This window comes from Ictidomys tridecemlineatus, chromosome 12 (genome assembly GCF_052094955.1).
Source record: "Ictidomys tridecemlineatus isolate mIctTri1 chromosome 12, mIctTri1.hap1, whole genome shotgun sequence".
NCBI classification, from domain to species: Eukaryota; Metazoa; Chordata; class Mammalia; order Rodentia; family Sciuridae; genus Ictidomys; species Ictidomys tridecemlineatus.
The window spans coordinates 99,065,069-99,088,664 of NC_135488.1; the positions used below are offsets into that span (position 1 = coordinate 99,065,069).

The 23,596-nt window shown below is 47.9% G+C and overlaps 3 protein-coding genes across 9 annotated transcripts in view; 1 reads left to right on the plus strand and 2 right to left on the minus strand.

The window, feature by feature from the left end:
• The window catches only part of Clip4 (CAP-Gly domain containing linker protein family member 4), a 100,670-nt gene extending 87,750 nt beyond the window's left edge, over positions 1-12,920 (minus strand). The window contains exon 1 of one of the 2 annotated variants that reach the window (XM_078029453.1): positions 12,771-12,920. The gene's annotated coding sequence lies outside the window, so the exon portion shown is untranslated. The remainder of the gene's footprint in view (positions 1-12,770) is intronic. The other variant, XM_078029454.1, reaches the window with a different exon arrangement.
• On the plus strand, positions 1,593-18,780 carry Pcare (photoreceptor cilium actin regulator). 3 transcript variants are annotated; one of them, XM_078029450.1, is made up of 2 exons: positions 1,593-5,615; positions 18,518-18,780. In XM_078029450.1, exons 1-2 carry the CDS (start codon positions 1,900-1,902, stop codon positions 18,573-18,575), a joined length of 3,774 nt encoding a protein of 1,257 aa, XP_077885576.1. In that variant the 5' UTR covers positions 1,593-1,899; the 3' UTR covers positions 18,576-18,780. The 3 variants fall into 3 exon arrangements, with proteins under 3 accessions (XP_077885576.1, XP_005322544.2, XP_005322545.2); XM_005322487.5 differs by lacking the exon at positions 18,518-18,780 and adding an exon at positions 10,313-14,393; XM_005322488.5 differs by lacking the exon at positions 18,518-18,780 and adding an exon at positions 10,316-14,393.
• A 3,952-nt stretch (positions 18,781-22,732) lies between these two features.
• Togaram2 (TOG array regulator of axonemal microtubules 2) overlaps positions 22,733-23,596 on the minus strand; it is a 58,692-nt gene continuing 57,828 nt past the window's right edge. For all 4 annotated transcript variants that reach the window (XM_078029459.1, XM_078029456.1, XM_078029457.1 and 1 more), the window contains one exon: positions 22,733-23,221. In XM_078029459.1, coding sequence (XP_077885585.1) covers positions 22,899-23,221 — 323 coding nt within the window. In that variant the 3' untranslated portion in view covers positions 22,733-22,898. The remainder of the gene's footprint in view (positions 23,222-23,596) is intronic.

Sequence of the window (23,596 nt, forward strand, 5' to 3'; positions counted from 1 at the left end):
ACACGCAGCCCCAGTAGCCAGTCTCCAGCTTCCTTGAAGCACGGGAAGTGGCTTTAAGTCCTTTCTGTTTCTAGGACATCCTGACACACACAGGATTACTATTACTGGTGGTGCAGGGCGCAGTAAGTGAAAATGGCTGTAAAACCAGAATAACAACTCCAATCGGTGCAACTCCAGGAGATGCTCAGAGATGCTCAATGCCATATTTTTGCTACTAGGAAAACTCAAAATTGGCAACGACCTAGATGTTCAAAAATGGGAAATGGTTAATAAAAGCCTCTGGCAGGTACTAGCAATCATTGTGCTTAAAAACAGAGAAACTACTAAATGGGGCCTTGGAGAAATCCTGATGAAGCCATGCACGAAGCCCAGAGCCCCCCCTGTACAGCATAGAATAGCCAACCAAACAGATTTAGAGGGCTCCAAGCCCAGCAGCAATTGTTTCCAGACAATTCAGGAAAAGACCTGAGTTTGGTTCTTGACAAACAATTACTTTTCTTATGACCTATTATTATAAGTGGCCTAGCTTCCAGGGGGAAAGGAATAAGGAACACCTTTTTTTTTTTTCTCGTCTTTGTCTTCTTTTTTTTTTTTTTTTGAGTACCTAGCATGTGCCAGGCACTGGACCGAGCATTTACCAAACACTGACTTAATACCCACAAGAGCTCAGTGAAGCAGATGCCATCGTCCTCCTCTTAAAGATGATCTCTGCCTCACAAAGTTAAATAGCTTTCAGAAGTTCCCTCAACTCAAAGGCAGAGTCAAGATCTAAACTCATGTCTCCCTAGGCCAAGTCCATGCTCTAGATTTTGCTGACAACAAATTAGGTTTAAAAGTCACTTTTAAGTGGGCAGCTGCCCCTGTTGTCCAAAGGCAAGATGCCATTGAAAAGAAAAACCTTTTCCCTTTGAGTTCCACTCCTAGAGACTAAATAACTCTCCGGTGCCCAGGTTTAGCTTGTTTTCCTATGAGAAATGTTTAATAAAAAGGCTCATCTCAGCAGAGGCATTGCCTCCTGAGTCACTGCAGTCCATAGTGACTGGCTTTGAGCTTCATCTGGTGGTGAGTTTTCCTGCCTTCCCCCTCCAAAGCAGGAAGGATAGCTCTCCTGCTATCTGACTGATTTTCTAACATACAGGAGAGCAACTCTGTCTTCTTTATTCACTGTCTTATTATTTAGGGACATTGTCTGTCACTAGAGTCGTGGGGATTTATAAGCCACACAGACAACAAAGTACAGCTTTGGGGTCCCTGTCTGTTCTGGGATCTTCTTGGCTGCAGCAGGTTGGAGCACACTCGGCTGGTTTGCCCTTATTAAACCGTGAAGGTCACTTCTCTTCCAGCGTCTATAATTGGCGAGCCCTCACTTTCCTTCCACAAATGTGTCTCTTCCAGAGCCTTTTGCAATTAAAGCTTATTTCTCTAGGTTTCATATGGCAGGCGTCTGAACGGAATTAAAAGCACAAGCACGTGCAAAAATAATCCGCTTCCCAAGATAGTAAGTGCTGAGAAGTTCTATATTAGAACACACAGTGAGTGCTGACTGGCTAGGGCATGATTAACCTAATAGGCTTAAAGCTCCACTTGCATTTACATCTGTCAGGACACGAGCAAAACACAGGCCCATAATCCCAGAGACTGAGGTCCTTTAGAATTGTCCCGCTGCTCACTAAACAGCAGAAGGTTCAAAACTTAGAAGGATAACAGGACAACAAGCACCACTCCCTCTTTTCAGTGCAACCAAGGAAGTAAAGAAAGCTGCCTCCAAGTTCAAGACCTCCTGCCATGAACTTCAAAGGAACCTGGTCTGGAATTGCCTGGAAGGACTAGTTTTGTTCCTTTCTTCAAGATGATTCTCTGAAAATTTGGAAGGCTGTGGGTGCAAGGCCAGCTGCAGTCATGGGATGTACACCTTCACACAGCGACATTGTGAACAACCTGACAAAAAGTGGTGTCCAGTTTTTTAAAAAGCCCACAGTTATTTTGCCAGGATGTCACGGGCGCAGTGGAAGAGGGTCCATCCCTTTGCTGGTTCAGTGTTCTACCTGCTATGACCCTTGGGGGGGCCTGCCCCAGGGACAGAGGCCAGCAGAGGAGCAGCTGAGTTCCAGGAAGTCCCAAATCACAGCTGAAGGTCTTGGTCAGCCCCTGGGAGATATGGAAGGACTGATCTCAGAAACCAGAACCTCTCCATCCTGGCTGAACAAACCACAAAGCCACACTCCGTTCCAGACAAAAGGTACCCATGGGACACAAGGGGCAGCCTTTCCCAGGGAAGAGAGTATGGAGAGTACTACGCAGGAGACCTCCAGGTGGGAAAGGAAGCCAAAATGCTATTGCTCAAGCAAACAGGGCCATTGCAGCCAAACTATCCTCCCTACTCCTGAATCAGAAGGCAAAGTGGACTTTCCTGAACCCCTGGTCAAGGCCCACCAGCATGCTTACACCTACCTACACGCCAGCCTCTCCAAGTATGAAGCAATCCTGCACCTGGTCCAGCAGGCCAGCCAGACCCAGGGGCTGCTGCAGCCCATGCTCAGCTTCCTGCTGCTGTGCTTTGAGGAGGTGGGCCAGCTCCTTGGGGAGATCTCCAAGGATGGAGAAGTGCTCCTCCAGGAAGTTAGGGAGGATCTGGCATGGCCATTGAAGAAAGGAGAGCCCCAGAAGCAGCCAGATCTCTTGCAACAGCTGCTGCAGTACACGGTCAGCAAGCTACAGGTGCTCCACGGCATGGTGGCTGCCCTCACCGGGAGCTTCCTGGAGAGTTCCAGCAGCTATTTCCACTCCACGGCAAGCCGCTTGGAAAATCAGCTGAGCACAAAGAGGAGTGTGGATGAACGCCTCCTAAGGGCTCTGAGGCAACTGGAGAGCCTGGCAAGTGGCCATGGAGACCCTGGGCTGCAGGATCTACCCTTGTGCTCCGAGGACAGTGGCATTGGGGCCGACAATGAGTCCGTGAAATCTATGGATAAGCTGGGTAAGCAGGCCAGCTGGAACTTTGTCCCGGAAGCTGCAGAGTTGAAGCCAGGGATCTCACCCCAGACGGAGGCCCGGCAATCAGGACGTGCCTGGCAGCAAAGTGCATTCTGGATGGGTTCGGACCGACCCCAGGACTGTCCAAGGCCTCCCATTGCAAAAGTGCATCCAACCTCACAGGGCAAAGTAAGGAGCCCAGGCCCCCACAGCACTGGCCCAGAAACTCTGACCTCCAGGCCTTCAGAGGCAAGCAAGAGTGCTTGGTGTGACTCCCTGGGGACTGGGATCCCTGTGGAAGTACAGCTTCCTAAAAGCGCCAGGTCTGGAGAGGTTCTACCCCTTAGTGAAAGTGAGAACAGCAGCCCAGACGAGGAGGAAGATGAAGTTAGCAACATGAGTCCATGTGCAGGGCTGGAAAACGTGTCACCTGCAAGGCCACAATCTTCACCTGCAGACTGGGAAAGCTCGTTTCAGTCACACACCAGGAAGCTCAGGAGCCCCCAGGCCCAGGAAATGATTCTGAAGATGAAGAAAGCCATCAGTGAAAGGATCAAGTTTGTCCCTGCACCTTTGGCGCACCAGGACTGGTCTGAGGAGGAGGAGGGGAGGACTGTGGTCCCACGGAGACCTAGCACGGTCAGTGGCAGCAGGAGGACCCCCGAGAGGCAGCAGAGGTCCCAGTCCGAGACGTGCCTTAAGAGCCATGTGGAGGACCCCACCCTCCAGGAGCTGCGAAGGGTCCAAAAAGACCTCAGTCAGAGACTGGAGGCATTTTATGCCCAGGGACCCAAAAGGCAAGGACAGAGAAAGGAGCAAATTGTGCGGTCCAGGGGAGCAGCGATATGGCCCAACAGCAACTGCAGGGTGAGCCCCAGCAACAGTACCATCAGCAAGCTCAAGGCATCCCTTACCAAGAATTTCAGCATCTTGCCTAGTCAGGACAAGAGCATTTTGCAGAAATGCTGTCCCCTCTCTGAGGGCGAACAGCCCTGGCAGAAGAGAGCCGAGCTGCTGCCAAACGCCATTCCACCTGGTGAGAAGGACGAGACTCCTAGGGCCAAGGACTGCTCCGTCAGGGGCTCTCCCACCAGAACATCCGTCAAGAAACTCATTGAAACTTTCAGTCCCACTGAGAGTGTGAAGACACTGGGGGATTCCAGGAACTCGGGGTCAAGCCCCTGCCTCAGGAAGTGGGGAGTCCCCATCATGCCCCCCAGACTTCCCATTTACAGGGGCCTTGCTCCTATGTATACCAAGCCCCAAATTTCTCCAACAGGGAGCAGAGAATGTCTCAAGGTGGACACAGGCTGGAGACCTGTAGCACCAATATTTCCCCCTCTGCCTACAGCAGAAGCATTCAAGAATGAGGATATCCGCTGTGAAGTAGAGGGGGACCCAGAGCACCTGCCTCCACCACCTCTGGAAGTCCTGATGGACAACTCATTCACTTCTCTGGAGAATCCAGAAAGCAGAAAGTCAACAGGCAGCTCCCCTGAAGGGTCCCCAGTACCAGGGCTGCGACGGGCTGGCCCTACCAGAAGAACGTGGGCTTCCCCAAAGCTGAGAGCTTCCATGAGCCCCATTGACCTGCTGCCCAGCAAGAGCACTGCCAGCCCCACCAGGCTGTGCAGCACAGGGCCAGGAAGCAGCAAGAGTGGCAGCAATCCCAGGAAGCCTGTCCAGGATCTGAACCTCCCTTCTGCAGCCAGCCCCAACCCAGAGGCGGAGGGCGGGGCTCACAGTCAGGCCCAGGCAGAGAAGGCCACAAGCTTCTCCAAGCACCACCGGAAGGCAGTTCCCTGGCACCACGCCAGCCCCACCTCTGGGCAAAGCAGGACTTCAGAACCGAGCCTGGCCAGACTCACACGTGGTCCGCACTCTCCTGAGGCCTCCAGGCAGAGCCGAGAGAGAAGCCCCCCAGTAGTCAGGAAGAGCTCTCCCACCAGGGCACACTGGGCACCCCAAGTAGACAGGAAGCAGCGGGGTCTACCCTCATCTCCTGGACCTGCTCAGCCAAGCACTGTGCTCAGCTCCTCCAGTCTACCACTTAGCCCCGCAGCTCCCAGCCCAACAGCAGGCCTTGGGATCCTAAGCCCACCAAACACAAAGAAGCGAACTTCCCCGCCACCCCAGCACAAGCTGCCCAGCCCACCCCTGGGGAGCCCGCCTGCGCAGCCCAAGGTCTCCAGTCCTGCCCAGCACACAGAAGCAAGCCCCCCTTCCTCTGTGCCCTCCCCATCCCCCCCAGGGTCCCCCTCTCAGGGATACAAAGAGACCAGAGACTCGGAAGGCAGTCAAGCCCCTGCAGCCAAAGCATCCCGGAACACATGTTCCATATTCTGCCCTGCCACCTCCTCTCTGTTTGAAGCTAAATCACCATCCTTGACAGCCCACCTGCAGACCTCCACATCACTGCCACCAGAACCCGGGGGCACTCTTGGGACCCCAGCAGGATGCTGGAGAAGCAGCTTGGAGCCTCGACTGAAGGCAGATTCACAGAGGAGAATGGCTCTATGTGCCCTCAACCCTCTGCCTTTCGTCAAAAGGACAGCTCCTGCCTGCCACCCTGGTGTCCGGATTCAGCTGCCTGGCTCCAGCTCCCCTGGCTCCTCTTGGGAACCCCAGCTTGACCAGAGCAGGTAAGGAGTGAGCTCGGTCACTGCCCTTCCCTGGAGAAAAAGCAGAGGCAGTGGGCCCAACGGATTGTCTGGGTCAGTAGTTTTCAAACTTAGCTCCAAGAGTCAGATGGGAAAAAGAGGTGTGGGTCTCCTCGCCACCATGAGTGACTGTGCTTTTTTTCTTTTTCTTGTTTTTTTTAGACTTTATACATTGTCCATTTTGTTTTTTATTATTTATTTATTCTAATTCGTTATACATGATGGCAGAATGCAATTCATTTCATATTACCCATATAGAGCACAATTTTTCAAGTCACTGATTGTACAAAAAGTATTTTCAGTCTATCTGTGTCTTCATACATGTACTTAGGGTAATGTCCATTTTACTAAATACTAGGCTTTAATACAACAAACTTACTTCTGGTAGATGTTTCATTTTTGAAAAATGTAGCTGTATTCAGATTCTTACCTGACCCTGGCTTCCAGCTAACCATTCATTTTTACTGGTTCGGCACTTAATTATGAACACAAAATTAATTTTCTATAAAAGAACAAAGGAATTTCTTATGGCACAACACTCAATATGTTTAAGAGAAATACTTCCAAAGAGTAGATATGACCACAACAGACTGTGGACTGTGCTTTTATCTATTACATTACATATTTTGATTCCTGAGAAAGATTTTAATTGAAAAGAGCCTCTGCTGTATTAAAATTTTTTAAAAAAATAAAGAAGAGAAAATCTTAAAACAACCAAGTTAGCCCTACACCTCACAGCCCTTATTTTACAGGTGGAGAAACTGTTTTTTACAGATGAAATGACTTGCCACCATGGCCCACTCCCTGCAACCTTGTCTGGACCCAGCAGTTAGATTCCGGGAGGTTCTATAACTATCTGGTCCCAGGACCCATTTAAACTCTGAAAAAATATTGAGAACCCCAAAGAGCCTTCATATATGTGGGTTATGTCTACCCATTTTTACTATATTAAAAGCTAAAACTGAGAAATTGATAAAATATTATTTTTAAAAAGAATAAACAGATTTTCTGTTAACACAGATGATACATTCCCATGAAACATTTTTTTGTTCAATCACAAAAAAAAATTTTTAATGAGAAGAATGGCAGCACTGTCTTCCATTTTTGCAAATCCTTTTGGTGTCTGGCTCAACTGGAAGACAACCAAATACTCAAAGATTTTAATTGAAAAGAGCCTCTGCTGTAGCCTCTGCTTCTGTAGCCAATCTGCAGTGATATCTCATATCATCGTGTGTGACATGTGTGACATCATGTGTGACAGCACCACACACCCAAGAGAATGGGTGAAAAGGGAAAGTAGCATCTTTGTATGAAGATAAAAATAGGTTTAACCCACGAGTTCCCTTGAAAGTGTCTGGTGAGTCCCCAGGAATCCTCAGTCCACAACTCCAGAATGGCCTGTCCTAGAGGTATGGGATATAAATTTCTGGTTTTCCAGGCCCTTGATTACCTGACTCCACTTCTCCACCAACTTCAGAGCCTTGTAGATTAAGAACAAAATCCTATGTAGGCACCAGAATCCAGGTGAAGGGCTGCTGTTCCTGTCCTGGGTAGACTGAGTTCTAAGTGTGCCTTTCTCAGCATGGAGAAGTGAGTTGCATGTCACTGGCCCAGCCTGCAGACAGCCTGGGCACACAGCTGCAAGGGGACATGAATCAGTACAGCCTTTGCATAAGCAATCACAGAATATCTGAGGACTGTTAAAAAGGAACTCTCTCAGTGTATCTTAATATCAGATCAGACAAAGTTCAACCAACACCAGTCCTTGCTATCTCGCTGCATTGCCCACAATTGTGTAAATCAGCAGTTAATTTCTGCCTGAGTGACGCATGTTTCCAGCTTCACAATCTGTCCAGCATAATGGTAATTTTTTTCCAAGTATTCGGCAGTCAATTTTAAATAAAGATATTATCTCAAGAAAGTTGCACATTATAACAGTTATATAAACTCCCCCAGCCACTTGAAAGAAATGAAATATTGATTATTTTTGCAAGAATCTTAATGTAACATTGCTCTTTTCTTAAATCTAAAATGAGCTTCCTACAGCAGAGTGGCTTTCATCTAAGAACCTCTATAAATGTTAATGCATTATTCCTCACACTAGCTCCTTATTCAGTTATTAGATTTTTAAAACTGTGCCCTTCAGGGGAAGAGCTTGAGAGAACAGGGACAATAAAATGGCATTAATTAAAAACACTAACATTTTAAAACAGCAGGAGCTATAAAATTGTTGAAGAACATAAAATTGTTCAAGAAGAAAATAATACCTTTCTCTCAGGTTTCTCCCCAGAACAGGGCGGCCTAAAAGTTGTTTTATGTCTTGAATCCCAATACTTGGTGTGTGCATAGCCTGAAGAAGTAACCTGTTCAAGGTCACATGGAGGGTCACTTGGTATGACCACACCTCCAAGCCATTCCAAATTGTGCATATGAAAATACGCTCATTCCCCTATCCCATCCTGTACCAAGGTATGAATTTGGTGTCTGTTAGCAGAAACAGGCCAGCCTTTGCCTCTCTGTTGAAGATAAGCTTATTTTCTGCCATTCTGCATGTGAGAAAACAAGAGCAGGGACCAAGGCATGGTTTCCCCAAGATTGAGCAACAAGCGGATGCTGAGAGCCAGAGACTGCTCAGAGCAGGCTCTTTCTCAAGCAGAGGCTTGCAGGGACCTGTCACGCCCACTGCGTCTGGCAGTCTGGGCAGGCTTACAGGATCAACTGGCCTGTACTTGGATTTGATTCTCTTCCTGTCACCGCACGCTATATCCTCTTGACCTTTGGGCCCCGGGGAACAGGAACAGTTCTCAGAGGTTTCAATGGCTGAGCTTTAATTGTTAGGCCTGAGCTGAATCTCCTAGTGAGATACCAGTCTCTAGATCTCAGAATGCTGGGGTACTGTGTGCACCTCAAAAAAGGTCCAGACTTTCTGCCCTAAATGCAATACTTTTCATCTTTTTCTGGCCTGAACTGATGAGACAGGAGCTCTCTGCAGCCCCCTCCCAGTCCCCTGTCTCAGGTAGCTCAGTGGTTAGCAGGGCAACAGCTGGGCAACCTGCCTTCCTAGAGGTGCCAAGAAGAGGTAGAATCCCAGCCACTGGGTAACAACCAGGGAAATCAGTTTCCTGAACTGAATTTCATAGACACAGAACCTGGATGGGGCTAAAAAAGAGTTCAAGACCAAATTGTTTGTCAGGCTCCATGTCAGCCTCCAGAGTGGTATGGCCTGGACTTTCCTCTGTGCATATGTTTCCTCTTCCTGCCAGACCCCCGGGGACAGGGGTAGGGGGTGGGGGGCAGCAAAGGCCCATCAGGGATGAAGTGCACCCTGCTTATGCCTTCCCATTCCCCAAGCAGCCCCAGAGAAAAGAAGTAAGGTAGGTGGCAAAATCACACTGGGCCCTGAACACCTGAAAAGACCTGTGATGGAGCTAGACGCAGACTGCTTTAAGGCACACAGTGGGTTTCTCACTGCCTGAAACCAAGAATGTGGGTCCATCGCATCCACACCCTTCCTACTCCTTCTCTCTTGATCTTGTTCAGATCCAGTTGCAAACTTGTCTCCACTGGTTTGGTGTCAGATGCAGAGCTGAGAACACTTCCTTATACAGCTCACAGAAAAATCAAGAACATGCTATCAGTGGCAGAAAGAAGGGCCCTCGGGTCTGTAGGTGGGGACCAGAAGTCTTGTCCAGGTCTCCAAGTAACTGGTTGAGAGCTCTGACCTAGGCCCCACCTCTCTGAGCCTCAGGTGCCCACGAGAAGCATGATAAGGTGGTCCCTGGAGTTCTTTCCAGATGTGACTTCCTATTAATTTTACAAAGTAGCACCATAGACAGCTACCCATTTATTACACACGTATGTGCCATTTCTGTGCTGAGAGTTTTACATTCAACATTGATACCCATGAGCGCCTGATGAGATTATTACAATTTCTCTCAGAGGGATTCATTAACCAGCTGCAGGACACATGGTCAGTAAGTGGAAAAGCCAGGACTTGAACCTAGGCAGCCACACTCCAACCTCCACCAGGACTCCTTGGGCCAGCCTACCTCAGATAGATAGCCAGTATGACTTTTGGAGCTGGTCCCTTCGACCTAGGCTTGCTCCAGGCTTTGTGACATCCTCCAGAAGTATGCACAGTCAGACTGGAAGACCATGTGGGGTCCCTTTCCCATGCATAGCCCCCCTTGGCCATGTCACTCAGCAGCTGGGAAGCTCTGCTCTAGCCAAATGCTGGGCAAAGTGGGCCAAGGAGTTTCCATTTTATTCCATTCAGAAAAAGGGTGGCAGCTGCGCAAAGCAGGCTTTTTCTTTGCTGTTATTGTTGTTGTTTTTAATTCCACTAGCTGAGCCCAGGCCTTTATTAACAAGGAGTGCTCAAGACTCAAAAACAAAACAAAGGCACAGCTCCAGAGCCCCTGAGGGAGTTGCTGTGTTTCTAGCAGCAGGATCCTGGGTATCAGGGGAAGGAACAGGACTCAACCTGTCAGCTGAGGCCTGGGAGCTGCTTCCCCAATTCCAGACCAGGCAGGCAAGCCCATAAGCCCAACGGAGAGGTAGAGGCCTGGCATCAAGAGTGGGCCCACTGGTGTGAGGATGGGAAGGGACAGAGTAGTGCGGGGGAGGGAGCCAGAAGTAACGGTGGAGGACTGTCTGATCTGCTCTTGTCCTTCTCTCAGCAGCAGCAGTGAGGACAGCCCCAAGCTGAATGCATCGACTTGGAGCAGCCCCTGTGCCCCAGAACCTCAGGGTGGCGGCAGCAGGTGTGCATCACCCCCAGAGCTCTGTGTGCTGGGCCATGGGCTGCAGCCAGAGGCCCGCACCAGCCACATCCAGGACAAACCCCAGCCAGAGACCCAGCCCCAGCAGAAGGACATGTCCTGACTGTCACACTGACAACAGTCACCCCAGAGACACAATGTGACAGCCATGCATCCACACTGCCCCACAGATGGTGGGCAGATGCGCTCCAAATGAGGTATCTTGGAAAGGCTTTGAAGATGCTTTATACAATGGCTATTGTCAATCACAGATCCTGCTTTGCCTTGGGGGTTCAAAGATTAACCAAAACTTTAAACCCCACAATGACACTTTTTAACCCTTCAAGTGCTGGCCTTAATTTAGGGAGGATATAGATTTATTACATGCTTAGCAGGCCAGGTGTTTTACCTGGTAACCCATGACAATCGTGAAATCATTTTATGCCCACAACAGCGAACAAAATAAATAGCATTCTCCAGTTAAACAGATAAGAAAACCAAAGTGTGGAGAGGAGTTCCCCCAAGTGTCTTGCCAGGAAAAAAAGCAACAATTGGTACAGACATATGCTTTTTCCCTTACATTTTGTTGCTCTCATTTATTCCATCACCCCAGCTGCCTACAGCATTAGTAGTTGTATAATTGGTGGGAAAGATTTGGTTTTGGTTTTTGTTTTTGTAAGGTTGAGTGCTGGCAAAGCATGGAAGTCTCCATTAAGAGCTTTGTTTAGAAGCTAATTGCCCCTGACATGAGAAGGCTGGTGCATTAAAACACACAGCCCCACCCATCCTCCCTCCTGCCAGAGCTCAGCTTCAATGCTATCAATTCAAAGCTTCCAGCTCCCAGCCAGGGCCATGCTGTCCTTGGCCTCAATGTGTATCAAACATGCGTGCAGCCCTACACAAGCCCGTGGGATGATTCTTGGACCAAGTGGACACAACCAGGCCTCCCACACAAGGCAGCCTAGTCTCCACATCCGGTGGGCGCTGGAGCTGACGAGATGGTGTGGGTCACCTCCTGCCCATCTCCCCCTGAACCTTCTTGGCCAAGTTTATTCCCAGGTCATCTGTAGACCTTCTACTAGAGCTGAAATTAAAGCAAAGAATGGTCCTTCATGCCAAAAACTACTTCTGCCAATGAACTAGATATTTGCTGCAGATCTTGGAATGTTTCCACCGGAGGCTGTGGAGTGCTTTCTATTTAGAAAAGAATTTGCAGTAATTGGGTGATTCAATGCCGGCTCAGTGGGTTGTCAAAAGACAAGAATTCTCACCCACGGGTACAGCTAAGGGGCAATCTTCCAGTTCTGCTGCAAAGCTGATTTTAAAGTTTGGGAAAATCATAGAGCTCAAACCCTTTCTTGTTGAAATAGATCGTGGGCTCAAGAACATGTTACAGTGGGTGCCAGGAACTCCAGCTTCCTCCCCCAGGGGTCAGGATCTCACCTGACTTGTCCATTTATTAATGAACAAGGTGATGGAGCTTCTCTCTTCAAAGACACCTAAAGAACACTTGATTAAAGTACCAAAAGGGCCACACCCACCTGTCTATTGAAACTGTCTGTACACATTTTTTCACATCTGCTAGTGTGGCTACGCTTATCTTAGAGCAATGCTCAAACCACAGCTGGACCAGTGGAGCCACAACTCCGGTTGGGTAGACACCTGGGAACTGCCTGGGCTGCAGACAATGGGTGGAATGGGGTAAGAGCCTGCAAATGAAACCAGTTAAGGAAATTTGCCTCCTCTGGATCAGGGCACTGTCCCCAAATGATTGGGCAGTCAAAGGAGGTCAAAACAAAGGCGGGTCCTGGGCGAGCTGGGCCCCAGCTGAGCAAGCAGGAGGCAGTGTGGGTGGCCCATGAGACCTGGCCCACAGGTAGGTGGCTTCTGAGAACACTGGTCAGAAAGTGTGCCCTGCCCTGTGCAAAGAGTTAGAACAGGATTCCTGGAGGTCTTAAGAAACTAGGCAGAAATCCAGCTGCAGGGACTGAACAGACACAGTGGATGAACAGGGGTACAGTGTGGGGTATAACCACAGGGACAATAAAAAGCCTAATTTCTGGAACTAGAATATGAAATGGAGCCAGATCAGCCTAGGGGGAGGGGAGGGGAGCCACCTGACCTCCAGACCTCCCTCCTTAAAGGTCTGTGTGGTACAAGTCCAGGCTGGCTTGAGTGTCCCCCACCAAATTGGTAAGAGATAGAAGTGGACAGCCAGGAGCCAATGTCACATTATAGAGGGATCAACATCAAAGAGAACTCCCTGCAGGGATCTAGAGTGAACTACATCTGCCCTCCATGCCTGTGCATGGCAGAAGGCTCCTGAGACCTGCCGTCACCCTCCCCCCCAGGCTGGTAAGCAGCAGCAAACACTCACCCCTGCCATGTTGCAGGTAGCAGACAAGGGGACAGCAGCTTCCAGTTCCTGTTGTCAACCACGGAGCAGCCTGTGACACTTCCTTATCCCCCTGGAGGATTTCTTCATTTACTGAGAAACTTCATGTATCAGGACAGTGCTAGGTTCCTACCCTAGGTCCCTCTGTGTGATGTCATGAGAGGCTCCAGCCACTACCAGGTCCAGGCAGCAGTGACAATGACTTGGTGTTACCATTGTGTTGTTCAGTAGCACAAAGGCTATGGGCATTCCAAGGCAGCTGCTCCTAGGACAGACAGACGAAGTTGCCAAGGCCAAGGATCTGGAGCTGGGGGAGAAAGTTCAAGGTAAAGCAGTGCTAAGCTGGCCCAGGAGCAGATGGGACAAAGATGTGGGGTTTGGGCCACCATGCTAACTTCACCTAGCTTGAGTTCCATGTGAAACAGAATTTGTACTAAAGAAACAAAGGCCACCACAGCAAAATAGTCTTGTGTCAACAGCTCAGTTTGGAGGCGAGGCCTTTCCACAAATCCAGGTCTATGGTTCTGCCTCTGAGAGCAAAGTGCTGGTGGGTTGTGAGGGATGATCTCAATACCATAGCCTCTCAGCTGGGCCACTCTTCCCTGCCTCTCTCTCTCCACCTTATCCTTGCTAGACCAATCCACTTCCTTCACTCAAGAGAAAAGGGAAGGCAGTTTTTCTTTGCTTATTAATTAAGCCAATGCACCCAACCCATCAAGGATTCATGAGTCTACACTTTTTTCTTCATAGAGTTAGAAACTAAGAAGAAACACTGGGTATAAAGGAGGAACCTCCACAAACCAGTTTCCTTATTTGGGCCAACTCCTTTCTGGGGGTTACAGCCTTCCTCCTTTATACCTCCGGGGACCCCAGAGCTGTAAGGAGGGAGGTGCTTAGCACAGCCTTTATCTCACACATTAGTAACTTAGCAAACAGATCTGCCCCAGGAGGAAAACACAATTTTCTGATTCCATCAAAAGGATTCATGGGGGTGGCGGGGAGGCAAATATAATATTCTGGCAGAACAGAGATAGTTTTTTTTGCAAGTATAAATGCAATCCTCAAGATGAAATATAACCTCTCTCCGCGGCTTGGGTCTGCGCCGTTGTTTACTATAAGCAGCATCTATTTTCTTTCCTCATGTCGCATACCTATCCAGAACCTAAAATAATCCATGTAGATAGAAAATTCAAGGCAAACAGACCAAAGATACTTTTCTTTCATTGTGAAGAGCTTATGTTTGACAAGACTTGCCTCATAAATTCTACAATGTGAATGAAAGGGATTTGGAGAAATATATTCTTTTTCTAAAATAAACCAGTGTTTTTGCATGTCTCAGGGGAGCCAGTACAGTGAATTGTAAGTGATGACATGTTTGTCAATTGATCATCCGGTTGACTGCCTGCAAGCTGCCAAGCACCCACTCTGTCTTCCAAAGGAAATCTTGGGGAAGGTAATATATTTTTAAGTAGCCCCACATCAAAGATTCTGTTGAACTGCCATAAAGTAAATGTGTTCTGAACCTATATTAACAGAACATGTTATATTGCACTATCGTTTACTCCCTGTGCCTACCTAAAGTTTAAATAAAGTTCCATCAATCCATCCAGACGTTTTTATGAAATGTAATTAAAGATGCATTGCTCACGAAGAGGAGCAAACAGTTAATTCACTCAGTCCTCTAATTCAATTTTATGGAGGGCCCCTGCACTCTGCCAGCTTGATTACACTCGTGGATTTCAGGAAGTCCCTTCGCCAGTGGTCTATGGGCCCCTCGTCAAGTGACTGTGGCCACCTACTGATCGGGCCACCTGGGTGCTGAATGCTGTCTGTCATTCTGGTTACCCTTGATATCTGACACTGGAGATGGCAACTGGTTTTGGTTGAAGTGACAAAAAATGACAGCAATAGCAAGGCCCAGTTAATGCTCCTGGACAAACCTCAGTGGGAAGAAACACCCAGACAGAAGTGTTAGAGGAGGAAGAGGAAGAGATGAGGGTGTGGTCAAGGCAAGGCTCACTCTTGGGAGCTACAGCTAATCACTGGGACAGGACACAGGGTGCAGAGTCCTGACACCTCCAAGACCCTGCTCTCTGTCCTGGCTTCTCGGGGCCTGTCTCTTCATCTGTGCAGCAGTGATAATAACACTTTCTCCTGCCACCTGCAAGACATGGGCCACACCAGTCTTTTCTAAAGCACCTTTTTGAGCCATCTTGGGAAACTGAGTTCAAAATCCCACTAGCCCCTTTTGCTTTTGTTTTCTTCTTTTTCCCCCCATCTCTGCCCATAGCAAACACATCTGCCCCAGGGGGAAAAAAAACAAAACACAATTTTCTGATTCCATCAAAAGGATTCCTGGGGGGGTGGGGGGCCCATCTCTACCCTTTGAGATTCTGATTAAGAACTCAGCATCATTTCCCCCTCATTCCAGACCAGCACATCGGTCCTTAGAGAAAGTTAAGAATAGCTGCCAAACTCAGTGAGAACTGATTTCCTTCTTTGAAGGTTTTCATGTCTTTCAAAATGAAAAGACTTTAAAACATTTTGCTTGTAATCACAAGTCCATGTGTCAAATATCCCAAATGGGAAAAAAAAAAAAACAAATTAAGCTTCTGAATCTCGTTCATCCCCACATGGAGTCTCAGAATCATCTGTCAGTCAGATAGATGGTTGGCAATTACTTTGGTTTCTGAACAGGTCTGCTAGAGAGTGCTGGGATGAGGCTAGAGTTAATAATAATGACACCTTTTTCTTTGTATGTAACACTCATTTTCAAAATAAAATTATTGACACTGTTTCCATAATTTTTTTTTGAAAAAAAATCCCTTGAGATTATGAACAAAGTATTTTTCAATACCTTTGACAAGAACAAAAAAAAAAAAAGTGAGGCAGACAGCTCATGCCATATTTCGCTCCAAAGACATGTCAAACAGGCCTTTCTACCCTGGGTCAGCCGGTTATCACCACACATGATGCAAGCTGCATCTACATGATTCTAGGAGGCAGAGAGCAGCTCTGGAAAAAGATTATCACAACCTTCCTGGTCAAGGGGGCGGGGGAAGGTCTCCATTTTTTCCCAATGTTTACGTGTTGGAAATTGTCCAGTTATAATTTTAGCTATCCATCTTAAACTAGCTTGGGTGGAAAAGTGAAATTTCTAAGAGAATTATAAACAAAAGTCCCCTCTACAAATCCCAACCACTCCACCCCACCCCAATACACACATACCAAATTGCATTAAGAAAAAAAAAGAAAAAAAGGAAAAAAAAAAAAAAACCCTTTTTCAAAAAACTGCTCCTCATTGCCATGAACCCACATAGTGGCTGCCAGGTGACAATCCTCCTGTAAGAGCAGCTGCAGACCCCTTCTGGAGACAGCACCAACTTTATTGCCAGTGCCCCAAAGCCGTGAAAGCCAGCGGATGAGATAGAAAGGAAATATAGACCCTGGGAAACAAATTGCCTCCGTGAAAATTATTTATCTACCTTTTTTTTTTCTCCTTTGGAAGGAGACAGGATTGGCTGTGTTTACAAAACCTGGTGACTTTTGAAAGCTATTGTTTAGTTAATGGCTTCTGACACCAGCCCCAGAGGTGCTGGTTCACTCTCTGGATGTAAAATTTCTCAAGGAGAACCCAAGGTGATGCTAATAGCAGCTGTCAACCCACGGAGAGGTAATTATAAAGCCGTGATTAAAACAAAACAAACCCTTCAAATGCTATAACCTTCTTCACTAAAACACCAGCTGATAGAATACTGGAAACCAGTCCACCCCTTGAATAAGCCCCAGGAATGAAGACCTAGCACAGTCCCTGACTCAGAAACACCCACCCAGAGAGCCCTGGTGTGGTGTGCTGGTAATGCCACCCCATTCTGCAGGAGCCCAGCTGGGATCAGGCAATTAGGGCTCCTCCTCCAACCTCCTTCATCTTAGGGCCCACCATGAGAGTGGTCCGATTCTTTGCAGATTCCCAGGCCCTTCCCCCCAGGGACAGATCTATAGTGAGGCTAAGAATCTGAGTTTTTAACAAGCACCACCCTAGTTTTCTCCTTTCCCCTCCCCCAAGAAAGTGTTTACATAAACAATGTTTGGGAAAATCTGACTTAAGGTGGCCAACTCCCAGGTGTGAGCTAGCCTGGGAACATAACAGCCCTGGTATTAAGACTGTGGCAGGGATCCTGAACCCTGAGAGTGTGTAAGAGTGTGTCGGAATGTCTGAGATTCTGGTCCAGCACATCTGGAGCACAGCCCAGGGCTCTGCACTTTACCAAGTACTACAGACAATGCTGTGGCAGGCCATTGTCACCCTGTGTTTACCTTGTCCATGCTAACAGCCTCCTGCCAAGGCACACCTGAAGCTTCTCTTTTGCCCACTACAAGTCTTTAGCCCTCCCCTGCCTGCCTCTGAGTGTCTAGTAATCATGGAAAACTCCCTTGCTATAGCAAATTCTGGAAATTCTGTGCTTTTAGCTTCTGGTTGGCCCTCATTTCTTTGCACAAATCCTATCCCCAGCAGTGCCATGGTTGCATAGCCCAATGCCACAGCATGTTCTCATGATCAGAGATGACTAAGCAAACCCTCTCTGCCCAGAAGTTATGGGAGTAAAACTCTGGAATTATGTAACTGCAGGAGTCCAGGGGATTTTAGTTGGTCTTCTCTAAGGGCTCTGACCGACCCAGGGGGAAGTGAATCTCTTGGAGCCATGGAGCATACTACAAGAGAGGAGCACAGATAACTTTCTAGCTGCTTCTTAGGGCCTGACTCCTAAGATGGGGTCCCTGCCAGACCTGCAGCTTGGCAGCATTGACGTCAGCTGGGAGCTTGTGGGAAATGCAGACTCTTAGGCGCCACCCAAACCTGGTGAATCAGAGTTGGCCCTCTAACAAGATTCCCAGGCGGCCCCTGTGCCCTGGCTAAGGAGCTCATTAGGCCCCTCTGGGGCCCAGTGTCCTCATCAGGAAATGAGAGAAATGATCTCTTCCTTCAAGCATGGAAGGAGAAGGACAGACCCCAAACACCACAGTCATTCAGTGGGAGTCTGGTTCTTCCTCCACCTGCCCTTTAGGGGCCTCTATCTTCCTACCTCCGCCAAGAACATCACAAGCCATGCTCTTTACCCTCCCCATCCCCCTTTTCTCTCCTAGTGGTGGCACTGAGTTATAAAGGAAATGCTTTGGGCCAGAAAGCACTCTGGTGTCCTCTAAATCCTTCTGCCTGCAGCTGCAAGAGTCTAGAGGAGTGGAGGCAGGGAGCAGCCTGGTGGGAAGAAGGGCATCCAGCCTTCCTTCTTAGTGGGAATGTTACTGAATGGGGGGGCACTAAATAAACCCACTAGCTTCACTTGCTCTTAGTTGACTTAAAAATCACACAGCTGGGCACTACATTATTACACTCCCACTAGCTTTGCTTCAAGATCACACCTCTGACCGGTGGGTTATGATGATAATGGTTGCCTGGGATAGTTTCCCGGGGTCTGAAGTTTGCTTTTGCTGCAAACATTGACCCTTCATTATGCCTGCAGAGGTCTGCTGGGTGGCGGGAAGGGGATGAAAAGACTTGACATATCTGTCTTCCCATTGCGTCTGTCTCCTTTGCTGCCTTAAGCTTTGTGTCAGATTCCACTCAGCTCACATAGACACATGGATCGTCTGAGAAATGTTTTGCCCAAAACTATGACATAGGGTTAATTTGATCTACACTCGCTTGTTCTCACTTCTCCCCGTTTAAGGCTCAAGACATCTTTACCAGCCACCATGACCAGCAACACCAGAACAGGATCAGCGTGAAAAGAGGTGGCACCCAAGTTCCAGGATCTCTACATCTTCACAGAAAAGACATGTTTCTTCTTCCCCTTTATTAGCCTGTTTCTCTCTCATGATTCTCATCCCGTTTCTACAGGCCCTCAATCTCCTGGAGTCAAGAAGTTGATGTGCAAGCAGGGGCTCCCACCTCATTCTTTGACCACTAAATAAAACTTTTCTTAATTCCCAACGCTCATGGCATCTCTCAGACATGGGTTTAGCTGTGGGATGATCTTCCAAAACTGAGTTTGGTAACAGAGTGAGAGTGGGAAATGGCATCAGCAGCCATGAGAGCCTGTCAAGCAAGGTCAAAGGGTCAGGCAACCAGAGAAATGACAAACCCCCAAAACGTGAGCATGGCCCTAACTTCCTAGTGGAGAGGGCAGAACAGGCCCGTTCTTCTAGACCAGCCACCGCAGGCTAACAGTGAGTCTCAGGAGTCTCCAGCACATTGTCTCTTCTTCCAAAACCAAGGTCAGCAGAGCTCCCACAAGCCCCTGATCCCTCCTGCTCCTAAAGCAGTGACCCCCAAAACATCACTACCAATGTTGATCAAGGGCTTCCTGTGCCCATGAGCTTGTCACAAGAATTGTCTCATTAATCTGCACAGCTGCTGGGTTAAGGAAGGTATTGTCATTAAGCCACCACCACTACCCAGCCCCCCCTACACATACACACACACACTCACGCACACACACATACACTCACACACACACGCCCTAGATTGAAAAGAAAAGTGAAAATCAGAGAGCTTAACAAAGGATCCAAAGCCACACATTAGCAAGCCACGGAGCCTGGACTTAATTAAACCCAGGCCTCTCTGGCTCCAGTTCCTAGTCTCAGTCTGTCCTCAACCCCAGGATATTCCAGGACTGTGAGGTGAGGTGAGCTGGTGGGCCTGGGGACCACAGGGCCAGAGCCATTGTGATTTCTGAATATGACCACAGATTAGAATCATCTGAGGAGAAGAAAGAGCAAAAGGAGAAGGGGGAGGGAGGGAGGGAGGGAAGGAAGGAAGGAAGGAAGGAAGGAAGGAAGGAAGGAAGGAAGGAAGGAAGGAAGGAAGGAAGAAAGGAAGGAAGGAAGGAAGGGAGGGAGGGAGGGAGGGGAAGGGAAAGAAAGAAGGAAGGAAGGAAGGGAGGGAGGGAGGGAGGGAGGGGAAGGGAAGGAAGGAAGGAAGGAAGGAAGGAAGGAAGGAAGGAAGGAAGGAAGGAAGGAAGGAAGGAAGGAAGGAAGGATCCATCTACCTGGCCCCAACACAGACCAACTGAGTCGAAGGCCCTAGGGAGGGATGGGATGTAGTTCAGTGATAGAGCACTCACCTAGCAGGCACAAGGCCCTGGGTTCTACCCCAGGACAAAAATAAACAAACAAAAAACCCTGGGGAGCCCAGACAAGGTACTCTATCTTGTGAGGTGGTTCTGAAGCACAGCTCCAGAGGAGATACTTTAACTGCCCCTTAACTACCCCAGAAGGTAGGAGCTGGACAAGAGAAAACAAGAGGCATGGCCTGAAGGCAAGGGCCAAATTTTATAAAATCTCAAAACTTTCACTTGAAGGAGAGGAAGAAAAGGAGAGGGAGAGGTGGGAAGATTTGCCATAGCCAGAGGCTGTGTTCCCACCCCAGGAGCATCTTACCCAAGTAGAATTTCTGGCCCAAACATAGCCAATAGAGAATGGAATGGCCCAACCTACCTTGGTGCATGGGACAATCTTCATTCCCCATGACTGGCCTTCCCCTTGGGTCTTGCAGGTATTGCCCACAAGCGGGGGCCCAGGTTACTAATGTGCTGTCCTCTCTTTTCTTTTACAAGAACTGATGTGGGAAATCTTTTGAGACTGAAATTGCCCAAGCTACACCAGAACCAACCAGCCCTTGCCTAAAAGCCTTGTGCCAGGGGTGTGGCCAGCAAATTAAAACCTGAAGTTACAAAGGGAAACAGACTAGCGCAAAGATTTATTCTTTATTTTTCTACCGTTTTTAATACCTCCAAACCTGAAGATAGGTATAAAACCCAGAGATAGGGAGTTTTGTATCTGAGACAGGAAAATGTGGTTGAGCTGAATTTCTGCCTTCAAAATCACTTCCAGACTCTATGTCCCTGTGTTCTTATAGTCCTAAAAATTCCTGAAATATTATGATCTATTCTCAGATCTTGACAAGCAGAAAACTCAGGTCTTCCAACCAACCAAAAAAAAAAAAAAAAAAAAAAAAAAAAAACCTTGCTCAGACAACAAGCAAATACAATCATTTATATTGTTTAAGACTAAAAACATTTAAAATCAGTCTCTTGGGCACCTTTGGTTGGTTCCCTGTCCAGTAGGCCTTGAACCCAATTTAGCCAGAATTGATCAAGAGGAAGGTGGTTATCAGGGAAGCCCCTGCTGGGTTACTATTGGAGGAGAAGTAGTTCACACTGAGACTGGAATTATTCAAAGTCACGCTTTAGCAGTCTATTGAAAGCCAGAATCCAGGGTGACTTGCAAGTGTCCAACTTCACCCCAGGGTATAAGGAGGGCCTCTCTGAATTCTGCCTGGCAATAAGGCCTCCCAGGGTCACATACCCCAGGAAGGAGTTAGAAAGGTGGTATGGAATAGCTGGGCATGGTGGCGCCCACTGTAATTCCAGTGACTCAGGAGGCTGAGGCAGGGTTGTGAGTTCAAGACCAACCTCAGCAATTTAGCAAAGCCTTGTCTCAAAATAAAAAAATAAAAAGTACGGGGATATAGATCAGTAATAAAACACCCTTGGGTTCCATCCCCAGTACCAAAAAGAGAGAGAGAGAGAGAAAAAAAAAAAAAAGTGGTATGGAACTGATGTCATACCTGGGGGCAGGTGACAGTGGACAGGAGTTCCTCTGGTGGGGCTCAACCGAAAACTTGCTGAGCTGTCACCCCTTCAGCTTTCACCTTACCAGTGTGTCCCACCCTTGTGATTGAAATAATGACCTGAGCTCTACTTCTTTCTGGTCACACGTTGTTAACCTGCCACTGGCCCTGCCAAGTCAGAGCCACCCCTTCTGTGTCCAGAGCCTGAGTCCACAACAGACTATCCCCTCCCCCTGCTAGGATCTCTGTGACTGACACCTCGCTCTGCTTCCTCACGTCCTGGCCCATGCTGTACCCTGCATACCTCTCCACCATTGTGATTCAGCCCAACTGCAGTCATCTGCCCAGTTTCAGAGACACTATGTTCCTGGGTTCTTATAGCACAATACAAAGCACTCCAAGCTCTACCAAGTGTTGCTACTTGCCAAGTTTCAAGACTGAAGTACCTTGCAGCTAACAGAGCAAGCCATGCTGCCAATGTCTATAGAAGGCTTTCTTGACACAAATGTCACATTCCCCTTGCCTTTTGACAAGATAAGCAGATCCTACCAGAAGGTTCCCATAGGATCAATAGATGCTGTGCTGAAGATTTTGCCAGAGAGAAGCACAAGGTTCCTGGAGATTGTTGTTACATTTACCTCTAATTTGACCAATAACAAATGGACCAGATTAAAGTGAAAAATTGTGGGGCTCTGGGTCTTAAGAGGTCTTCATGTCTGGTTGCTCACAGAGGTTCCACCCATGAATGACCTACAGCATGCAGACCTGTGCTACTATGTTAGTTGGCTTTTCATCACTGATCAAATACCTGACAAGAATAGCTTAGAGGAGGAAATGTTTACTTTGGCTCAGTTTCAAGAGATTCAGTCAATGGTTGGTGGAACCCATCACTCTGGGCCCAAGATGAAGCAGAACATCATGTCAGAGGGTTTAGAGAAGCTCATGACAGGTGGAAGCAGAAAGAAAGAGGGAGGCATGCCCACAGTGACCCGCCTCTTCCAGCCATACCCCACCTGCCCACACTCACCACCCAGCACAATAGTCCTTTCAAATTATTAATCCATCAAATGGATTAATTCATCAAATGGATTAATCCCCTGATTAGTTTACAGCTTTCACAATCTTATTATGAGCTTTCAGGAGACACAGAGTATCCACACCATAACAGCTACCCTTTTTTTTTTTTTTCCTCATTCTTTGTCTCAATTTCATCTGCAATTAATTTTGCTGTTTTGGTGTTTCATTTTGTTTGTTTCATAAACCCACCTATTGGAAAATTCTCTGAGGTTACAAAATGCAAGATAAGAAAACCTTAGAAAAATAACAAATTCTTTTATTTCTACTTCAAAATATACTGTATACATCTGGGACTCTAAGGGGAAAGTAGACCAGGAGGTTATTCCATCAAAAAAATAAAATAAGGTAAAAAATAGCAAGGGCCCATTTCAGGCCCATCTTTAATCCAGCTGAAAGCAGCATCAGCTGCCAGTCATCTTGCTGTCAGGTGGCGTCTCCCTGTTGGTGACCTTGTGGCCGCCTCCTGGGGATTCTGGGTCTAAGAGTTCCTGGAGCATTTTAAGGACTTGCTTTGGCTGCCCAATGGCAAAGTCCTGCAGGCGGGAGCCCATTTGCTCCTGGAGGCTCCGAGACAGTTGACACACCACCATGCGGACATTCCCACCACGCCCAGGCAGGATGCCATTTCCGGCTATGGTCATGCTGTTCAGGAAGTACCAGAGGACAGGAAGAACATGCCGCTCCACAGCCTGAGGCTTTTGGGGATAAACTGAGGCCACCAGCACTGTCAGGAAGAAAAGAGGGAGGGTCACATAAGCTGGGGAACCCTCTCCCCTCCCGCTGCCCTCTCTTGGGAGACCGATTCTGTCATTCAAAGGGCAAGCAGGCTAGAGGGGCTGAATTTCCCATGCACAGTGTCCAAGGATCATGGCACATTTAGGGACCCAGGAAAATGTTTTAGTTTATTTTAGCATCAGAAAAAAACAAAGATGAATATATCCAACCTGATTTATGTTCATATTTACATCAGTCAGTTAGGAAATATACTTTTTATTTTTTTGTGGAAAAAGGAATAGGCAAAGGCAAACATGCACAGGGTCCATGACCATGATAGGTCTCTGCAGTATGGGGGTGGGGGAGGCAGGCACCCTGGTGACAA

Bases quoted from the DNA above. Each gene is read 5' to 3' on its own strand.
- Pcare (XM_005322487.5), top strand. From the start codon at position 1,900: ATGGGATGTACACCTTCACACAGCGACATTGTGAACAACCTGACAAAA. The intron at 5,616-10,312 runs GTAAGGAGTGAG...TCCTTCTCTCAG, and splicing joins CCCCAGCTTGACCAGAGCAG to CAGCAGCAGTGAGGACAGCC.